At 41.8% G+C, this 21,158-nt stretch overlaps 1 protein-coding gene across 5 annotated transcripts in view; it reads left to right on the forward strand.

Moving 5' to 3' along the window:
* LOC131228173 (uncharacterized) overlaps positions 1-20,243 on the forward strand; it is a 92,485-nt gene extending 72,242 nt beyond the window's left edge. For 3 of the 5 annotated variants that reach the window (XM_058224020.1, XM_058224021.1, XM_058224022.1), the window contains 4 exons: positions 16,013-16,163; positions 16,299-16,383; positions 18,008-18,136; positions 19,836-20,243. In XM_058224020.1, coding sequence (XP_058080003.1) covers positions 16,013-16,163; positions 16,299-16,383; positions 18,008-18,136; positions 19,836-20,020 — 550 coding nt within the window. In that variant the 3' untranslated portion in view covers positions 20,021-20,243. Of the gene's footprint in view, positions 1-16,012; positions 16,164-16,298; positions 16,384-18,007; positions 18,142-18,482; positions 18,596-19,835 lie in introns of those variants that run through there. The other 2 variants (XR_009162742.1, XM_058224023.1) reach the window with 2 other exon arrangements.
* Positions 20,244-21,158: the final 915 nt, after the last annotated feature.

Below are 21,158 nucleotides of genomic sequence, written 5' to 3' on the forward strand. Positions count from 1 at the left end.
TCATCTTCTTGAAGTTGCTCGCACCCTTACCCTTAGCATGCAGCTACCTAAACATTTTTAAGGTGATGCTCTTCTAACTGCTACTTTTCTTATTAATCGTATGCCCTCACGTATCTTGTCCTACAAATCTTCATTTACTATAATGTATCCTCATGACAATCCATTTCCGTTACCACCTAAAGTTTTTTGTCGTACATGCTTTTTACAAATTTTGGATGGAAGTAATGATAAACTTAGCCCCAGGGCAATTAAATGTGTCTTCATAAGGTACACTTGGAGTCAGAAAGGGTATAAATGTTATGACCCCTTAACTGGCAAGAAATATATCTCTGCCGATGTAACCTTCTTTGAGGATGTTTCTTTGTTCTCAGTTATAGGATGATCCCCCTGTGATCCTCTTGCGAGTCAGGGGAGCATGACTCTTTATCTTCTTCCTCTTCCACTAGTGATCACGAGGAAACTCGTCTTCCCTCCGTTCAGCATCCTATTGGTGAATTGGATGACTTTACCATCGTCGAGATAAATCTTCACACGCTCAGCCATCCACCCTTCCACTCACTTTGGATGTTGGCTCAGGTGACTCTCTTACCTCGAGTCTGGATCTCTCCATTGCCTTGCGCAAAGGCTCACGATCTTGTACTTAGCACCCCATTAGTAATTTTGTTTCATATGATCATCTTTCACCGTCTTTTCAGTCATTTGTAGCTTCTCTTTCATCACAGACTGCTCGGTCTCTCTCCTGTCACGCCCCAGACTCGGTAACCGGACTCACAAGGAACCCGATAGCCAGTTCTGGCCGCAACAACCTTCGTAGTACCCTAATCTCGTCTCCTGAGGCAGGTTCCGATCCTGGGATCGTACAAGGAGGATTTTTCGTAATCATATATTCATTCCAATACGAGCATACCTAAGATCACAACAAGTAAATTTCAGAAATAACAAAAGGACACATTACAAAATCCACTATAAATTTGAATTTTAAATACAAGGCTGAAGGAAATACATAAGATAATAGAAGAAAGAGGGAAAGATCTGCAACACTGGGGTACTCGGCTCAACTCCTATCCAAGCTCTGCCGCTACGATACCGACCTAGGATCTCCTACACGCATCAATCATGCATAAGCTTATAGAAAGCTTAGAGGGTGGTGAAAGTGTGTGACAATAGTGCGCAGAAGAATAATAAGGGATACAGGAAGGAAACATGATCAAAGCCAACTCCACCAGCCTTACCAAGGCTACCATGAACCCAAGAAGCTATACTAAGGCAGTACAATAATGCAGGAAGCCATACCAAGGCTATATAATGCAATGGGTACTGTAATGCAATGAGTACTGGGCACCATGCCAAGGCGATGCAATATAAGGCTTATACAACCGATGCAAATGCAATGCGAAGTAATGCAAGTGCTCATATCCAATCCACATATCAAATACATTTCCATTATAAGGAAATTACTGAGGTCAAGTACACTGTAGGATGACTGCCGCTCTCCAGACCCGCACAGTCAAACGAGCGTAAAAGACATCACTACCCACCTGTGGTCAGCCAATCACCAGTAAGGCTTGACGGTAGCGGACCCATTTATGAGCTGGTCAAACTCAGCCTAGCTATTGCCCTCTTTCTCTCAGGCGAGTAAGGCCACACCCCAACCCAACCGACTACACGACAATGGGAGTCGCGGCCTAACGGTGTAAGGCCCTTGTGTGCTCATGGTTCCACCCGGTCACGGCGCTGGGGCAGATCCTTGGTACCATGGAAGTTTTGGGGTTTTCACCCAAGGGCATCCTATGCACCCCATATGCTCAAATAACATTTTCGGTGTCCAATCATGGCCATTCACGATATACTTATGGAGTCTACGGCCCTGATGAAGTAAGAGCGAATATCCACATGCTATGCAATGCCATATGCATGAATCACACAATCAATCAGGCATCAATTCCAAGCATCCAACGTGCTCAAGAGGGGATATTGTCCCTCAGAGAAGGTAACATGCAATGCCCAATGGTATAACCATAACAACACATACACAATGCCAACCAAGCATACAATGATGTACATGGGCCATGAAGTTGAATCTAGACGCACTATGCGGCGATATACAATGCGGTACACTCCTATCCAAGAAGGGACCAAGACTAGGTATTTAGACAATATCCATAAGGAATCAACCTCCAATGGAGGCCCATTTACCTGGGGTAGTCCATGAGATTAAGCATATAAGCTACAGGACTAAATAATACAGAAATGGCCCTAACAAGAGTCTGAGATGGGCATCCAATCCCACTTAGATACTGCCGGGCCTAGAGGGGTCCATAATGGGGACATTTAATCACCATTCCCCAAAAGGCATATCAACCATGAACTATATGGATAGAAGGCCAAAGGCCCACAATCAAGATAAAATAGGTGGCCACATACATATACCCCTCATAATGGGCCATAAGAAAAAGGGTCTAATGCTACCTTCAACAACATGGGCCCCAAGAGGGGAATTAAGGCTCAAGGCCTAATTCCCAATGGCCATAGAATTCCATACATTAAGTTGGACTTGGTGGGCAACCTGCGTACACAATGTATGGTCCAAAAATAAGTTTAAGTTTGGATGAAATGGGCCCCACTACAATAGCCCAATAACTAGCAATTTAAGCGGGCAACCAAGGGCCCAATACCATCCTATCTCAGCCCACAAGTCCATCAAAATGGTGGAAGTCGGCCCAATGTATGACTGGGCCAAGCTAGGACGTCCCTGCCCACTCTGGGCCCACTAGATGTCCCAAAAATCTGACCTAAGATGGGGTCTTCATTAGATCACTAAAGGTGACCCAAAAGAATGCACTAATTAAGCCCAAGGATTATAAAATATAGGCATGCAACACGTACACAAATTCTCAATATGGTGGGCCCCACATCCAATAAAGTTTCAGCCATAACAATGTACATTTAAAGCCCCTTGATAAACTTTTGGCCCACTCAACTTCTTGGGCCTGCTAAAGCCCATAAATTAGTCAACTATGTGGGAATAATCTCATGAAGGCCAACAATACTCATAGGGGGCCCCACCAGATGGAGTGTGTGTATACATCATAAAAGATCAAGTGGGCCCGCTACTAGATTGCGAGTCCAGCAGCAGCCCAAGACAGAGAGTGTCCCCATAATTGGGCGAACCAAGGCTTGGATGGCCTGGACCAAACATACGTTAAGATAGGCTCCACATAACATACATTCATATTGGGCCTCCAATAAATGCCCTAGGGCCTATGGTAGGCCTTTAACCACCCATAGAGAAACCCATGGACCTACCTTAGAATCACTCAGGAGGACATCCAACCTCAACTGGTTCCCAAGAGGTAGCCCGCCTCTAACCAAATACAAATCAAGGCCCAATGCCTAAACCAATCATGGGCCTAGTGGGCAATTACACAAAACCCAACTCATAAGCAATACGGTGGGCCCTTAAGCAAGGTTTGGGCCCAACCATAAAGGTCATAAACCCACATATTGTGGTGGGCCTAGTGGGCAGCCCGATAATCCAACCATATGGGCAATTTCTATGCTTTATCCAAGTGAGTTACTCCTCACAACTTGGCCCAAGTACAAGGTTACTTTGGTGGGCAACCAAGGGCCCAACTACTTACACATTATGGCCCATAAACCCATCACAATAAGTAGTGAAATACAGGCCCAAAGGTCAAGGGACCTAACTAGAAGATCCAAGACGAATGGGCCTACCAAGGCCAACCAAAACTATGAGCATAGATCCAAAATAAAATCCAGTGGAAGTGGGCCTCCAAGTGTGCACAAATGAAGCCCAAATGCGCCTTGGAAAATGGCAAGCTTATGTGCATAATTCATCCTTAAATGTGGTGGGCTATGCTGCCCCAAATCATACCATTAGGGGCAGCCAATATGGGTCTATCGTTGGAATTTCCAGCCCACCCATTTCTGGGCTTGTTGGAGTCCAGCAATAATAAATATAAATTAAGTTTATGTTCACTGGTGGCCCACGTATATCCCTGTAGGTCCCACCAAATGGGAGTAATGAATGACACACATAAATCAAGTGGACCATGCTGCTGGACTAGAAGTCCAGCAACAGTCCAATGGGCCTGGGCGTCCCAAGGTGAAGGGTCCTATGGGCCTGGCCAATTGGCCCAAAAACACAATAAATTGGGTCCAAAAATGGAAAATTCTCAGGGAGGTGGGCCACGTCCCACGTGGACCATAGATGGATGGACAGCGGGGTAACAAATACATCAAGATGGGCCCACAAGGGGGGGTGGACGGCCCAGCCATGGTTGGACGTCCCAGCCTGGTGGGCCGGTCCAGCCCTGGCCACCAAATGCACAGGGGTCCATTAGCCCCGAAACTTGGTAGGTGGGTCCAACCATGGGTGGGCCACCTCTCTGTAAAATTTCAGAATTTTTGGAATAGCAAAAGTATTTTAATTAATTTAAAGAAAACAAACTGTCCAAAAAATCTGTTTAACCTGGGCATCCTAGCCTGGAGGGCCGGTCTAGCCCTTGCCACTGTGTGCACAGGGGTCCATTGGCCCCAAAAATTGGTAGGTGGGTCCTACCATGGGTGGGCCACCTCTCTATAAAATTTCATGATTTTTGAATTAGCAGAAGTATTTTAATTAATTTAAGGAATCCAAACTGTCCAACAAATCTGTTAAGTGCAGAATTTTGATAGACCCTGATCTCAGCCTCCAATGGGGTGGATCAATGGCCTTAAAAAAATTGGAAAAAATAGGTTTTAGGTCCCCTCATATATGTACTACAAGGTGGGTCCAAGGATGTGGCCCACCAGTGAAATTTGTTTTTATATTTATGGAATTTCACACTGATATGTTGCTGGAAACAGTCCAGAAAATCCAGACTGTCCACCTCACTTGGGTCACACATTTGGGACCTCAATCGGTGTCAGATAGGGCTGAAATTTGGGGGAGATCTAGGTGGGGTCCCCAGCTTCAAGAGGCATATATCAAATGAGACCAAACACCCCACCAATCATCTCAAAAACTGAGCTCAAGACAGCCCAAAAATCTGTCCAGATAGTTTCTGTACAGCAACATAATACTGAAATAAAATAATTATAATCACTATAAAAAGAGGAAATCAATCCATGGAAATTATGGTATGGACCACCCCAGTAGGCCCCACAAACATCTAGACCATTCCCATCAATAAATACCATTTGCATGTACCATTTTTGGGTACATTTAGGGCCCCAACGTCCAAGGGTGGACTGTCAAGGACGTCCTCCCTCTTTGGATGGTCTGGATGGTTCCAGGCTGCAAGGTGGGCCACACACATCTTGATTTCAAAGATATAAACAAGGAAAATAAAAGAATCCGGCCACAAGGGAAGGAGTTCCGCCACATTGAGGCCCTTCTCTTCATCGCACAATCACATTCATCCACTATATCATGATTTACATGGTTCCACATGAGCATAACTCATCCTACTCAAGATCTATGGTGGAGATGCCATCTCCACCAAGGATCAAGGGTCTAGATGACCCAAAGATCCTTGATCAAAGAAAGAAAACTATGTAGGGGTCCATGGAGAATGGCCCCTTGCATGAATCATGCATGCACAAAGGATGGGCTATAAGCCTCATCCATGAAGACATGGGGGCCACCACCATTATTTGATGGGCCCCACAAGCTTCAAAATGAAAGAGATGGAAAGAACATCTATGGAATCAAAGAAATCAGAAATTTCTATCTAAGGAACACCCACCTTAAGATCTATCTTCAATCCTATACCACAACGATCCTCTAGCTCCAAGGAAAAGCTTTCTATGGTGGAGATGAGTTCGGAATGGTTAGATTGGAGGGAATTAGAGAGGAGGGCTGGAGAAAGGGAGAGGGTGGGGACGGTTTGGGCTCTAACAAGGAGAAGAGAAGGAGAAAATGAGAGGGAAATGGGATTGCTAGGGAGATGTAACCAAGAGAAATGATTAGTTTCTCTAAAAGAGGCTAGCAATGATGGTCTAGAGAAGATAAAAGCAATCATAGTCATGGGAGAAGCAACCCATGCCTAGTCTAGGGAGGCTATAGGGTAGGCTATAGAGTAGCCTTTTTAGAAAGCTATGCATAGGATGATGTCATCAATCATGGAAAATGTGCAATGCTAGGGTGGGTCCCACCAAATCACACATCAATGGCCTAGAATGAGCGCGGCCCACAACTCATGATCTACAACTCGAATTGCCGCACAAGACGCGGCGATGGAACCACGGAGACGATGCGGTCACTGTGGCACTAAATTTGGGTCGATCCGGGTTAGGTCTACTTGATCGGACTTGAGGATGACTGCAAACACTAATCGAAGGTCGCGGGTCGCCAGGATTTAACCGGTAAGACCGCGAGACCTAGAGGAACGAAATGCACACACTCGGGTATGGTCTTACACTCTCACAAGACGAAGGCGATAATAGAAGAAATGCCTGCTCTTGAAAAGAATCATACTTGGGAGCTTGTGCCTCTTCCTTTATGGCATAAACCTGTTGGATGTCGATGGGTTTACACAATCAAGTTCCTTCCAAACGGCTCCATTAATCACTATAAAGCCCATCTTGTTGCTAGAGGCTACACGTAGACTCATGAATCGTGATGTAGATTACTTTGAGACATTCTCTCCGGTGGCTAAGCTTAATTCTATTCGTGTTGTGATCTCATTGGCCATCAATTTATCCTAGCTCTTGTTTCAACTTGATGTTAAGAATGCATTGCTCCATGTGAACCTTGCAGAGGAAGTCTACATGCATCAACCTTCAATCTTTGTTGCTTCCCACAACTGTACACTTGTATGTCAGTTAAAGAAAGCTCTTTATGGACTCAAACAATCCCCACGTGCATGGTTCGAAAAATTTAGTCAGGCTCTCATGGAATTCGGCTTTGTTCCTAGTCATGCCGATCATTCCCTCTTTATATGTCGTCGATCGATGGTCATCATGATTCTTATTATGTATGTAGATATTGTTCTGTCCAGTAGTGATTCGATTGGAATGTGGGAGGTCAGAGAATTTTTGAAGACCTAGTTTGAGATCAAGGATCTTAATTCGCTACTTCCTAGGAATTGAAGTTGGTCGCTCCTCATCTAGGTTGGTCTTGTCACAATGAAAATATGTGATTGATCTTCTCATTGAGACCGGCATATTAGGATGCAAACTTGGTACTACCTCCATGGATACTTCGCAGAAGCTTCAGCCAAATGATAGTGCCCTCTTTTTTTATCCCGGGATGTATCGACGACTTGTAGACTGGCTCGTTTACTTGACTATTACTCTCCCAAATCTCTCCTTTGCGGTGGGCGTTGTTAGCCAATTCATGCAAGTTCCCCATGCTTCACATCTCATGGCTGTATACCGCATACTTCCGTATCTAAAATCAGCCCCAAGTCTTGGCCTCCGCTTTCAGTCGCATGATCATCTTCATCTTTCTGGATATTCCGATGTCGATTGTGCGGGTAGTACTTATGATTACCGCTCTACATCTGGCTTCTGTACCTTCCTAGGTAGCAATCTTATTACATGGAAGAGCAAGAAACAATCGATTGTTGCTCGGTCATCGGCTGAATCAGAATATCGTGCTATGGCTCATGCGACATGCGAGCTCGTGTGGCTTCACACCCTTCTTGAAGAACTTGGCTATCCTCCTTCGGCTCTTATTCCTCTTCATTGTGACAACTAAGCGGCCATCCATATTGCTCGTAACCTGGTTTTCGACGAGCACACCAAGCATATTGAGGTCGATTGTCACTTTATTCGGTAGAAAGTTGCCTATAAGGAAATCATCACACTTTTTGTTCAATCCCTGGATTAGCTTGTTGATGTTCTTACAAAGTCCTTGAGTCGAGATGCTCTTCATCGTGTTCGTGACAAGTTGGGCATGATCAACATCCATGCTCCAACTTGAGGGGGAGTTTAGAGTGTTAGTGTATACTGTGTGCGGTTAGTGGCCCTTTTAATGTAAGTGCATGTGCACACTTTCCTCCTACAATGTATTATATGCTCTATTGTAATAAAACATTGTGTGTTAGGGCATGTTAGCTAACACACTACATTTCCCCCAAACTCTTTTCTTTTCTCTTCTTCTCTCTCTCTTCTCCTCTTTTCTCCACACTATAATCATCAAATCATCTTCTACTGTGTAAGACCTTCCGTACTCTTAGTTTCCGATGTTGGCACACCAGGGACGGACCAGATTAGCAAATGCCGATCTGACCCTTGATTTTGTATTGCAATGATCCGAGTCCTACACCCCGGCAATCGTTGCAATTCCAACGTCGTGCGGCACGCCCCATTGTAATGCCTGATTAGTGAGATACGCGTGTTTGCGTAAATTGAGGCGGTCGCACATTACGATGCGTGTATGCATGGAGTGGGTCCCACTTGCCTAGATCCCTCCATGATAGTGAAATCTCCTTTACTTGTGTAAAAAGGTTATCATGGCCAAAGAAAAACACGAGCAAGGGGGATATCACTATCATGAAGTGATCTAGGCAAACAATGCAAGAAGGTACACTACCATAGCTAAACGGAAATTAGAGAATCCATTATTATTGCCCATTAGCAATATCTTAGAGAATCAGTTGTTATTTCACAAGCAATTGTCCTTGTTGAACACCTTAAAACAACTGATTCTCCAAACCCCCTACTATGTTTAGGGGGGTTCAGAGGTGCCCCTCAAGGAAAGAAAGGGAACACTTTCACTAGCAAAAAGAAGAACATTAAGTAGTTAAATCGAGTGATATTTAAGGAATTCTTTCAGTTATCTTCCCATGGTGGTCTCTTGGAGACTGAATATCAATTCTCACCAAATTTGTTGGTGGGTTGAGATTACTAATTCAAGATCAAGCATCATGAGATTTGTATAGTTGTGAATTTAATGAGTTCGTGACAAAAGCAGAAAGGTAGTAAGAAATGATTTAGCCCTACATGAGATTTTGGACTATTGTGAACATAGTAAAATTAGTGACAAAAACCAAGAGGGTGGTAAGATATGATGTATCAATGCCTACTTCTCTTAATAATACAGGATTAGTAGTTTTGGGAAACAAGCCATAGGAAAAAGGGGAATGCTCAACTTATGTGGTCATTTGATCAATAGTTTCACCTTCTAAAGTGGGACGACATGTGCAAGCCATATAAGGAAGGGGGAGTGGAAGTACAAAGGCCGGTGCAAGTAAATGAAGCCCTCCTTGGTAATTGGCTACAGAGGTTTGGGAGGGAGGGAGGAAGCTTGTGGAGGGAAGTAATAGCAAGCAAATATGGCCTACAGGAAGGCAGGCAATGGGTGAAAACATCATTGCTATATAGGGTGTCAATGTTGTGGAAGGGAGTTACATCAGTGATGAACAAGTTCAACGCTAGAATCCAGTTCTCGTGGGACGATGGGAAAAGAATTTGATTCTGGAAGGATCTATGTATAGGGGAGAGCCCATGTACATGGTATTCCCATCCATACCTAAAATAGCCGAGGAGTTGGAGATGACCATTGACAGGTGTGTATCCTTGGTAGGTGATTCCGTCGTCTGGGCTTCACCATGTGGAAGGAATTTGTCAAACAAAGAAGCAGAGGAGTATGCTCGGTTATGAGAGTGGGTTCACCATCTCAAGTGGCAATTGGTAAAGGACTCAGTGTGATCATTGGATAAATCGGGGTTTTTTATAGTCCTTTTACAAATCACTAGGCAACCCAAATCTGAGTGATGATAGTGGGAGACTATCATTTGTTTGATCTTGTGATTCTCCTCCCAAAGTGGTAGCATTACATGGTTGGCGGTAGGAATAGTAGAAGATGGTTTGATGATTATAGTACGGAGAAAAGAGAAGAAGAAGGAGGAGAGTTTGGGGAAATGTTGTTTATTGGCTAACATGTCTTAATACAATATTTTATAAGCATAGAGCATATAGTACACTGCAAGAGAAGAGGAAAGTGTGCACATGCACTTACATTAAAAGAGCCACTAACCACACACATTATACACTAACACTCTCTAGACTCCCCCTCAAGTTGGAGCATAGATGTTGATCATGCCCAACTTGTCACAAACACGATGAAGAGCATCTCAACTTAAGGACTTTGTAAGAACATCAGCAAGTTGATCCCCGAATCAAACAAAAAGGGTGATGATTTCCCTAGATGCAACTTTCTCCCGATTGAAGTAACAATCAACCTCAATATGCTTAGTTCGCTCGTGGGAAACCGGGTTATGAGCAATATGGATGGCCGCTTGGTTGTCACAATGAAGAGAAATAAGAGCCGAAGGAGGATAGCCAAGTTCTTCAAGAAGGTTGCGAAGCCACACGAGCTCACACATTGCATGAGCCATAGCACGATTACTTTAACTTTGAAGTTACTTTTTGCTTCAGCCGAAGACCGAGCAACAACTGGTTACTTTTTGCTCTTCCATGTGATAAGATTGCCACCTATGAAGGTATAGAAGCCAGATGTAGAGCGGCAATCATAAATTCTACCTACACAATTAGCATCGGAATAGCCAGAAAGATGAAGATGACCATGCAATTGAAAGCGGAGGCCAAGACTCGGGGCTAATTTTAGATACCAAAGTATACGATATACAACCGTAAGATGTGAAGCACAGGGAGCTTATATGAATTGGCTAATAACGCCCACCACAAAAGAGAGATCTAGGCGAGTAATAGTCAAGTAAATAAGCCAGCCTACAAGTTGTCGAAATATTCGGGGATCAGAAAGGAGAGCACCATCATCTGATCGAAGCTTTTACGAAATATCCATAGGGGTGTTACCGGATTTGGACCCTAACATGCCAGTCTCTATGAGAAGATAAAGTGCATATTTTCGTTGTGACAAGATCAACTCGGATGAGGAGCGACCAACTTCAATTCCTAGGAAGCAGCGAAGAGGACCAAGATCCTTGATCTCAAACTAGGTCTTCAAAAATTCTTTGACCTCCCACATTCCAATTGAATCACTACCGGACAAAACAATATCATCTACATACACAATGAGAACCATTATACCCGTCGATCAACGACATATAAAGAGGGAATGATCGGCATGACTACGAACAAAGCCGAACTCTAAGAGAGCCTAACTAAAATTTTCGAACCATGAACATGGGGATTGTTTGAGTCCATAAAGAGCCTTCTTCAACCAACATACAAGCTTAGGGTTATGGGAAGCAACAAAGCCAGGAGGTTGATGCATTTAGACTTCCAATGGAAGGTCCCCATGAAGAAATGCACTCTTAAGATCAAGTTGAAACAAGGGCCATGATAAATTAACGGCTAAGGAGATCACAACGCGAATCGAATTAAGCTTAGCCACGGGAGAGAATATCTCGAAGTAATCTACACCATGAGTCTATGTGTAACCATTTGCAACAAGACGGGCTTTATAGCGATCAATGGAGCCGTCTGGAAGAAACTTGAGCATATAAACCCATCGACATCCAACAGGTTTATGCCCTAAAGGAAGAGGCACAAGCTCCCAAGTATGATTATTCTCAAGAGCAGACATTTCTTCTATCATCACATTCGTCCAGTCAGGACTTTGAAGAGCATGTGAGAGAGACTGATGAATAGTCTGTGATGAAAGGGAAGCAGCAAACAACTGAAAAGACAGTGAAATATGATCATATGAAACAAAATTACTAATGGGATGTTGAGTATAAGATCGTAACCCTTTTGCGCAAGGCAATGGGGAGATCGAAACTCGAGGTAGGAGAGTCATCTAAGCCAACATCCAAAGTGAGCGGAAGGGTGGATGGCCGAGCATGTTAAAATTTATCTCGACGATGATACACCTGCAAAGGCTTAGGGCCACCCAAATCACCAACAGAATGTTGAACGGAGGGGAGAGGAGTTTCCCCGTGATCACTAGTGGAAAGAGGAATAAGAGGCATGCTCCCCCTAACTCGCAAGAGGATTACAGAGGGATCGACCTGGAGCTAAGAAAAAAGAAATATCCTCAAATAAGGTCACATCAGCAAAGACATATTTCTTGCGAGTCAAGGGGTCATAACATTTATACCCTTCTAACTCCGAGTATACCCTAAGAAGACATTTAATTGCCTTGGGGCTGAGTTTATCATTACTTCCATCCAAAATTTAAACAAAGCATGTGCAACCAAAAAACTTTAGGTGGTAGAAGAAATGGATTACCATGAGGATACAATATAGTAAATTAAGATTTGTAAGACAGGATATATGAGGGTATACGATTAATAAGAAAAGTAGCAGTTAGAAGAGCATCACCCCAAAAATGTTTAGGTAGGTGCATACCAAGAAGAAGGGTGCGAGCAACTTCAAGAAGATGAAGATTCTTTCGTTTTGCGATACCATGTTGCTGAGGTGTGCAAGCACACAACATGCAAGACAAAATACCATGTTCCTGCAAGAAGGACAGAAAGGTCCTCTCTCTCTTTAAAGAAAAGAAAATTTATCAGAATGGAGGGTTTTTATGGAACATTGAAACCGAGTGCACACTTCATGATAAAACACTTTAAACACATCAAACACTTCACTTTTAGATTTCAAAAGATAAACCCAAGTCATGCGTGAATAATCATCAATAAATGTGACAAAATATCTAAATCCAAAAGTGGAGGTAACCGGAGCTAGTCCCCAAACATCCGAGTGAACCAAAACAAAAGGTTGAGATTTCCTCCCAGAAAAGCTAGAAGGAAACGTAGCACGCTGATGTCTAGATAATTCACAAATACCACAGCATAACGGTTTAGTGACAGCTAAGGAGGGAAACAAAATTCTCAATCTAGCTATTGATGGGTGGCCTAAGCGACAGTGCCATCGTGTCATGGACTCTCGATCTAGAGAAAGGGTACTAAAAGCGGCAACGGGCGTACCATCGAGAAGATAAACGCCTCCTTGCTCATGCCTCCCACCAATCACTCTCTTCATCTGTCTGTCATGGAACAAACAATAAGAAAGGAAAAAGGTAATGGAACAATTTAATGATTTAGTAAGAGAGCTAACAGATAATAAGTTTAATGGAAAAAGAGGCACATGCAAGACTGAGGACAGAGGCAAGGAAGGAGAAAGATGGATGGAACCAATCCTAGATATGGGAGTATGGGTTCCATCTGCGACTGTGACATACTAAGTATGGGGAGAAGGAGAATAAGAGGAAAAGAGTTGTGACTTACCAGTCATATGGAAGGAAGCTTCAGAGTCTAATGACCCAGGAGGTAGGAGAGGATGACACAAGAAGAGTAGCACCTTACTGGACCGAAATTGCATGAGAAGGCTTAGGAATATCATGAACATGAAACCGCATCAGGGTATCGTATGCAACCCGAGAAATAATGAGAGACTCCTCTGAAGTAAACTATTCAACTGTCGAGGTGGAAGAATGTCACTCAGGAGCAACTGTAAAGGCAACAGAAGCAGCGGCATACATAGGACGACCATGGATCTGCCAATAATGATCAACAGTGTGATTGGTTCCACCGTAATGTGAACAAATGCGGAAACCATCACGTCCTCGTCCACGTCTACCACGACTACGAAGATTACGACCGCCATGACTGCGATCTCCCTCACAGCCTCTTCCACGATCACCATAACCAGAAATGCGCCCTGAACTCAAGGATGGTACATGAAGGCCAATAAAGGACTGATCACCAGCAAGATGTGTCGAACGCTCTGGTGGCACAAATGAATGAGAAGGAAGAGCGAAGATAGTAGCTCGTTGGCACATGGCATAGACTGTCGTCAATGGGGAAGAGGATCCTACATAATAACCTGATCTCGAACATGAAGATAATCGAAGTTTAACCCAGTTAGGAACTACATGATATGAGTATCATCCCGCTGCTTATGGGCATGTTCATGTTCCTCTTTACATTTGAAAGGAAGAGGCTGATACAGGTCCAACTCATCCCACATGCCCCGAAGTGTCGAATAGTAATCTTTTAATAATTTTGAGTTTTGTTAGAACTGACCAATTTCTTGAATAAGCTGGAATACCCATGAAAATTTCTGAGACTTTGAGAACATATCATGAAGTGTATCCCAAATGCCTTTAGCTGAGGATAAAAACATTAATGAGTGGCTAATCGAAAAATCCATACTATTCAACAACCATGCAATAACTTGATAATTTTCTTTTGTCTAAGACTTGTAGGTAGCATCTGTAGAGCTTGGAAGATCATCCAAAATATATGACAACTTCTCATGGGCTCCTAAGAACACTTTACAGATTGCGTCCATTGAAGATGGTTGTCACCATTCAACTTAATGGAGGTAATCTGCAAGGGGTTAGATTCAAGAGAGCACACACCAAGAGATGAGGGCCCTTTTGTCGTCCATAGGAGACTCCAAGTAAGAATGATTGATTTAAACAACTCTTTCTCACTCAATCCTTCAAGGGAATGAGAGATTAACCTCAAACAAATAGTAATCATCCAAAATAACAAGAAATCCAGTCAGATCTGATGCAACAGAGTGAAAAACGGCCCAACCGCTCCTCCATTTGAGGTTAAAACCCACTCAAACATGTATCTTAGCTAAAAAAATCCTCCATGAGTAGCTTGGTAGGAAGATTTCAATCCATCTTGAGCAAAGAAACCAAAGAAAAGCTTACCAATTTGAGGTAGATCGAAAAAAAAAAAAAAATGGAAGAGGGAACCAATTCTCGAATTTCTCTATTTCGGCCAAAATACCATGAAAGGAGGTCTAAAAAATTCTGAAAAAATCATGACAAATCTTCTAAAATCAAGATCTATCAAATTCCTAAACTTTTAGCTCAAATGGGGTCCATGCGTCCGTACAATGTTGACGTCAACCATACGGCTGCTAATGTCAGCAAGGTGGCGTGTCGCCTCTGAACTTGTTGGATGTGGAATGCCTAGATTTAAGCTCTGATACTAAGTAGAAGATGGTTTGATGATTATAGTGTGGAGAAAAGAGAAGAAGAGTAAGAGAAAAGAAGAAGAAAGAGGAGAGTTTGGGGAAATGTTATGTATTGGCTAACATGCCCTAACACAATATTTTATTAGAATAGAGCATATAGTACACTACAAGATGAGGAAAGTGTGCACATGCACTTACATTAAAAGATCAACTAACCACACACACTATACACTAACACTCTCTAGAGGAATAAGATCCTTATGATCAACAATCTTCTCATGAGATTGGTAATTATTCCTAATTACTGTGTGATGTGCATGAGGGGAGCAGAGGCAGTAGATCATTTATTTGTTCATAACAGGGCACCACCATTATCATTACGTCTGTTACGTAACTGTTTTTCAATATCTTGGCAGATTTGCTCTTGTGCTACAGGCTACAGCAGAACAAAACTTTGTTTCAGTTCTGAACTGGGAGCTTTGAGATTTTGGTTTATGCATATCTTACCTACTGATGAACGAATTAAGAGCCCTTCTTTGTCATTCCCATAAATACATATGAGATTGTGCACCAATATCTCCCATCATCTATTTGTTGTGGCTGGATATCCTCTTCACATTCAAAATGGGATTACTATCCTTCAAAAAGTGGTCAGGAATCCAATTTGAATGGTTCATAGGGTTTTGAAGCCACCATCATGGAGTGGTTGAAGGTTTTGGTACATAACCTGTTTTATATCAATGGGACGCATAATCCCATTAGTTTATCGAAACAGAGATGGAAAGGAGATGAGGAAAAGAGAGAAGGAGATTGTTCATAGTCCCTTCTCTTCCTTATTCCTTTATTTATAAAATATTAGTTTAACCCTAATTACAATTAGGAGACTGAAAGAGATAGAAACAAAATACAAATAGGATACCTAAGCCTAACTCCCTACATGGTACACTGCAGGTGCACAGATTCGTGTATACCATAGGGGCTGTGTACACCTCAGGTGTACACACGCATACATACTAGCATCTATAAGTCCCTTATGTTTCCCTGGATGATGTGTGGCCTCAACATGATTTGATGCTTTCTGCAATTGCACCAGTACTTCATTTCTGGCCATGGATCTCATCTTATTTAAATTTTGCAGGACTGCTATTGTTTTAGGCACAGCTGTTCCTCTTGTTTTGTTTCTAACCTGGGATGCTGTGATTCTTGGAACTATTTCAAATCTCAACCCCAGTGGTGGTAAAGTTGCAGACCCTTTAGAACTGTTGAGATCCAGCAACGGGATAGTTGGAGTAAGTTTCTTTATTTATTTATATATAGTCTTTTCTCAAGTAGTTTATGCTCGAGTTTAAACAGGACCGCTGAAGTAAAATGGCGAAGACAGTGAAATTGATGCTCCTTATTGTTATAAATATGATATTGTGCAGCCGATAGTTGAGGTGTTCTCATTTCTCGCAATTGCAACCTCATACATTGGATTTGTTTTAGGCCTTTCCGACTTCCTTTCTGACTGTAAGTGGGCTTCTCCTACTCGTGATGAAAGTAATATGATTTGGGATAAGATAATGAAGAATTATCAGGTCTTGGTGCATCAGTACATGAAGTATCCTAATGTGTCCATTCCATACAATGATGGTTCATTGCTCAAGACAATTAACTTGATGGGCCCGCCATGGCTTGCACAATAAGTAGATAGGTAGAGATGATATAAATGCTAAGGATCACATAGATCTGTTTCTTTTTCTTCTTTTTTTTCTTCTTTTTTTTTTTTTTTTTTTTTTTTTTTTGTGGGGTCCTTACTCATGCCTCAGTGGTAGACTCACAAGAGTTTCAACACGAGATCATGGGTTCGAGTACCCATTGTGGTGAAATCCCACTGTGGTGTGAGTGCATGGGTGTGTGTGGGGTGTTAAAAAAATAAAAAAAAGTAGATAGGTAGAAATGATATAAATGCTAAGGATCACATAGATCTGTTTTTTTTTCTTTCTTTCTTCTTTTTTTTTTTCCAGTTCAGGCCATCTCCCATCCACTTTAGGGCCAAGTAGGTCTATAGTTTGGATCCCCGTTTTTTGGGACCCACTGGCATGGACCATGGTTCTAAACCTCGCTGACTCGACTAAGCAAATTTTGGAGCAGAGTCACTGAGAAACTCAATTCTAAGCTTGACTCGGCTAAATTTTTTGGAGACTTGTCCAGTTGACTCGTAAACTCAGTCAACTCAACACAACTCACACTGACTCAGCCGAGTGACTTGCCTGGTCAAGCACTTTTACAATAAAAATGTTAAAGTGGTGGAAGGGAGCTTCAAAGACAAGACCTCTCCCATAAGGACTTCGTTTTAGGGCCAATTGAACAAACATGACTTTGTTGTTAGCTATATATATATATATATATATATAGTTAATATGTATTAATATCCCCAATATTTAATTTTGTTATCAAAATATCGAGTAAAGCCATTGAAAGACCCGATTGAGTCTTTTTTGAGTTGATCCAACCCGGCTAGACATTGAGTCAAGTTTTCAGGTTTATGAACTATGGTATGGACTGGGCACATCAGGACACTATTCATGTCCCGACATATTCCTCGAGCATAATTTAATGAATGATCAGGCACAGCTCTTTTTACTATTATGGTGCAACTCACATTATTGGACACATGGACCGCCTGATTATTGGTTGTACCATCAGTCCACTGGGCCACCTTGAATTGCCCATGGCTCAGTAATCACTCTCTGATTGGACTACCCCAGCTGTCATCCCATGTCCTGCAAATCAGACAATTTTAACAAGGTCCTATTTTGTTGCGATCATCAATTTGCATGCCACAGTTTGATGTGCTTTTTCACTGTGATGCATTGAGAGTGCAGCCCTATGGATGGACAGTCTAGATTACTAATCCTACTCTACTTGTCTAATACATGCGAGTTGCACCTCAATGCTTCCCTATATTTATTATTTATAGCATGTCCTTGCACCTCAAAGTTAAAGATGCATAGCACCATGATGAGTGATAATAAAGGACATGCGTGAGATGGTAAATCAATTATGTTTACCATCCTTGCCATTTCCGATTCTTGGTGTAAGACTGCATGAGATTTTCTGAACATCTGTCTCTCTTGATATAATTTTTCAGTGCTAAAACTTCCAAGTGGGCAAAGCAAACCCCTACCATACTTGTTGAGTTTGTTTCCGCCACTGTTGTTGGCATTGCTCGATCCAGAGATATTCTTCAAAGCCTTGGATTTTGCAGGGACTTACGGAGGTATGCTGTCTGTTTCATTTGCATCTCTACTTAAAATATTTCCTGTTTGATTTCCACTCAACATGTATATCAACATTGGCTTCCAGGTAAAAAATATCAGTATCGAAGCTTGTAGTGGCTGGTCCCAAAATCGATACATGTTAGTACAGATTGGTTGATATACACAACATACCATATGCATCATTATGAATTTTGAACCAAAATGTATGTATTATTTTCTCAAAATTCCAGTAAGTATAAGCCAATACGGTAGGTGTAGGTAGATATATATGGGTCAATATTTTGATCCTGGGTTAGTATAGGCATTGAAATCCAGAAAATCCAACATGTTTACATGTCTATGTAGATATTTTACTATTTCGATTTGGAAGGGTACCCGAAGTACCATTTACAGCTATTTGAACGGCAATGGATAGCACCAAGAAGAATGGTGCATCTAGTAAAGGCATATTTGGCCAGGTAGGCATGTTTGTTTCTTTGCATGGGCCTGCCCTTTCACAGCTCTGTTTATAAACGAAGCGTATGCTGAAAATCACACTGATTGGACAATCTTAACCATATAGTATCGGCCATTGAATTTAGTTCACTGACCATTTCAATTTTTGAACTGTGCATTTGAGGGCCACCAATTGAACAATTAGGTCTGTTCAATCAGCTTGTTTTGGGATACACTCCATATACTATCTGTCTTGCAATTTGGATGGTCTGGATCAAATGCATCTATGCCACATTTAGAAAATGGTGGAAATGGATATAGGAGTCAACCACTAAATTTATTGATGCAATTATTGAGAACTCGCGGCCTTTATTGATAGATGACTATATTAATACCCCCTAATGTTTTACATTGACCAGAACCATACAAGGTAATGAAAATACCATGTCCCTGTCCCAAGGATCAGCCCACTGATGACCAGCCCTGCCAATTACTGTAACGACATAAGGGTAGCTTTTACTGACAAAGTCTCCATCACCTCTTTTGCCCATGAGATATTGTAATACTGGTGAAATGTTTACTATAGAAGAGGAATCTTCACCTGCAATCCATTAAAATGGTCACATGCCATTCCTACGAGCTCTGCAATGAAAGATTTTGATGTTTGAATGCTCAGCACTTGTGTGAATCACAAGTGGTTTGTAGGTGAAGATTTCTAACATACACATTATTTTTTTATTTTATGTGCTTGAATCCGACTGGTGGTACATACAGTACACAGGGTGTATATGAGCTCAATCTAACCATTCAATTTGTAGGAATTACATTAGATAGGTTACTCTCCAAATTTCAGATTAATTTCATGTTTCTAATCTCTGATTAACTAGCATTTATTTGTTGATTTTTTTTTTTACTATTGAATGTTTCCATCTGGCCATCCATTAAAAATCCACCAATTGGTCAGGTAGAAAATCAAATCAATATATTTTTAGATCACTCCATTTGAATCTAAACCCACAATTTCCACAGTCAATTTCAGTTCATAGTCTTCCACGTGTAACATCTTAGAGCCCATGTATCAACTATCCTACTCTGCCATAGTATCAATGTTTTTCTCCTTGAGTAAAAAGCAGGATAGTGTCTAAGATACATTCTACCTAAATACACTCCCCCCCCCCCATAGCTACCCGCTTTTGTATATAGAACTTTTTTGTCTTTTTTCATTTTATGTGCTTGAATCTGACTAGTGAAGAATCTTTGCAGTTTTGGTGTTATTTGGAATTCTTCCTGCTGCCATGTCTTGGTCAGAGAGGTATGCAGATGCATCTGGATCTAAGTTGGGCCCCCCGCTTGTTCTAGGTGGAAGATTTACCCTCTCTCTAGTGATTGGAGGTGCGACATGTGTTGTCCTCTCTGAAATATTTGAGAATTTTATTCCCCATTCTTGAAGAGGAACTTTTTCAATATTATGGTAGACACATCTTAAGAGCATTCTGTCATTAGCTGAAGGGGAAGCCAATTGAAAATCAGTTTAATAAGAAATCTCAGAGCTCTGTTGTTGTATCATGTATGTATTATGTAAAAGGTAGTAGTTGTGCGGAGTCCATGTGACACGACAGTTACCACATCACAATTTTTTCAATCTAAACATATTCATACTTTATTTATTTATTTATTTTTCTTAAGGTGAGGACTTCCCACCTGGGAATTTATAGAAACATATTTCTATTCTTAAAGTCATCCTGAATATGAAATCAGCGGCATTCTAACTTGATACATTGAGCGGTTTTAGTAGCTACTGGTTTGATTGCGTGATCTGCTCAGTCCTAGGGATGTCGATGAGCTTTGGAGCCCAATGAAATTTTTGGGTCCAGGTCTGGTCCATGTTGAGGTACTTGGGGTGCATTTGGTAATATATCTTAATTGAATCGGATCACCGAGACAGACGCGTGCACAAAGGGCTTCCCACTAGATGGATGGTCTGTAACCATGAATAAAACTTGTAATTAACATTTGGACCGTCTACCCCCACATAATGCAACCCTCCCTGACACCTTTTGATCCATAACTGTAGTTGGGCTAACCATGAATAAAACTTGTCTTAAACGTTTCAATTTTGTTGTTTCTTGGCTACAGATTGGGTGGTTAAGATTGTCAGATCATGTCCTTGAGAGGAAGGTGGAATCCCACAGAATGGACGGTCCATGTCTATTATCATGAAGATTTTGATTATCTAGTTTCCAATGATTTGTTGTTTGCCTAGCATTCTTATTGAATGGTATGCAAGACACTGTTAAGGTTTAGAAAAACATCACGATTTATGATAGCAATCAACTTTTATTGTTGTTTGGCAAACCAAAATTGCTTATTAAGTGACAGTGCTTATCTTCAAAATATGTTATGGTTATGGCCATCAATCAGCCAGGCCAGGCCTTCTTGTGGGCTTTTGGGCTGGGTTTGGACACACCTCTTAGGTCCATGGGATGGTCCTGGGCTTGACGTTATTAGTTTTTGGCCAAGCTTGGGCTACCTCTGGCCTGGCCTAACTGGATCCATGCCCATATATTAACTACTGTTAAAGCAATT

Source organism: Magnolia sinica, chromosome 15 (genome assembly GCF_029962835.1).
Source record: "Magnolia sinica isolate HGM2019 chromosome 15, MsV1, whole genome shotgun sequence".
Taxonomy (NCBI): Eukaryota; Viridiplantae; Streptophyta; class Magnoliopsida; order Magnoliales; family Magnoliaceae; genus Magnolia; species Magnolia sinica.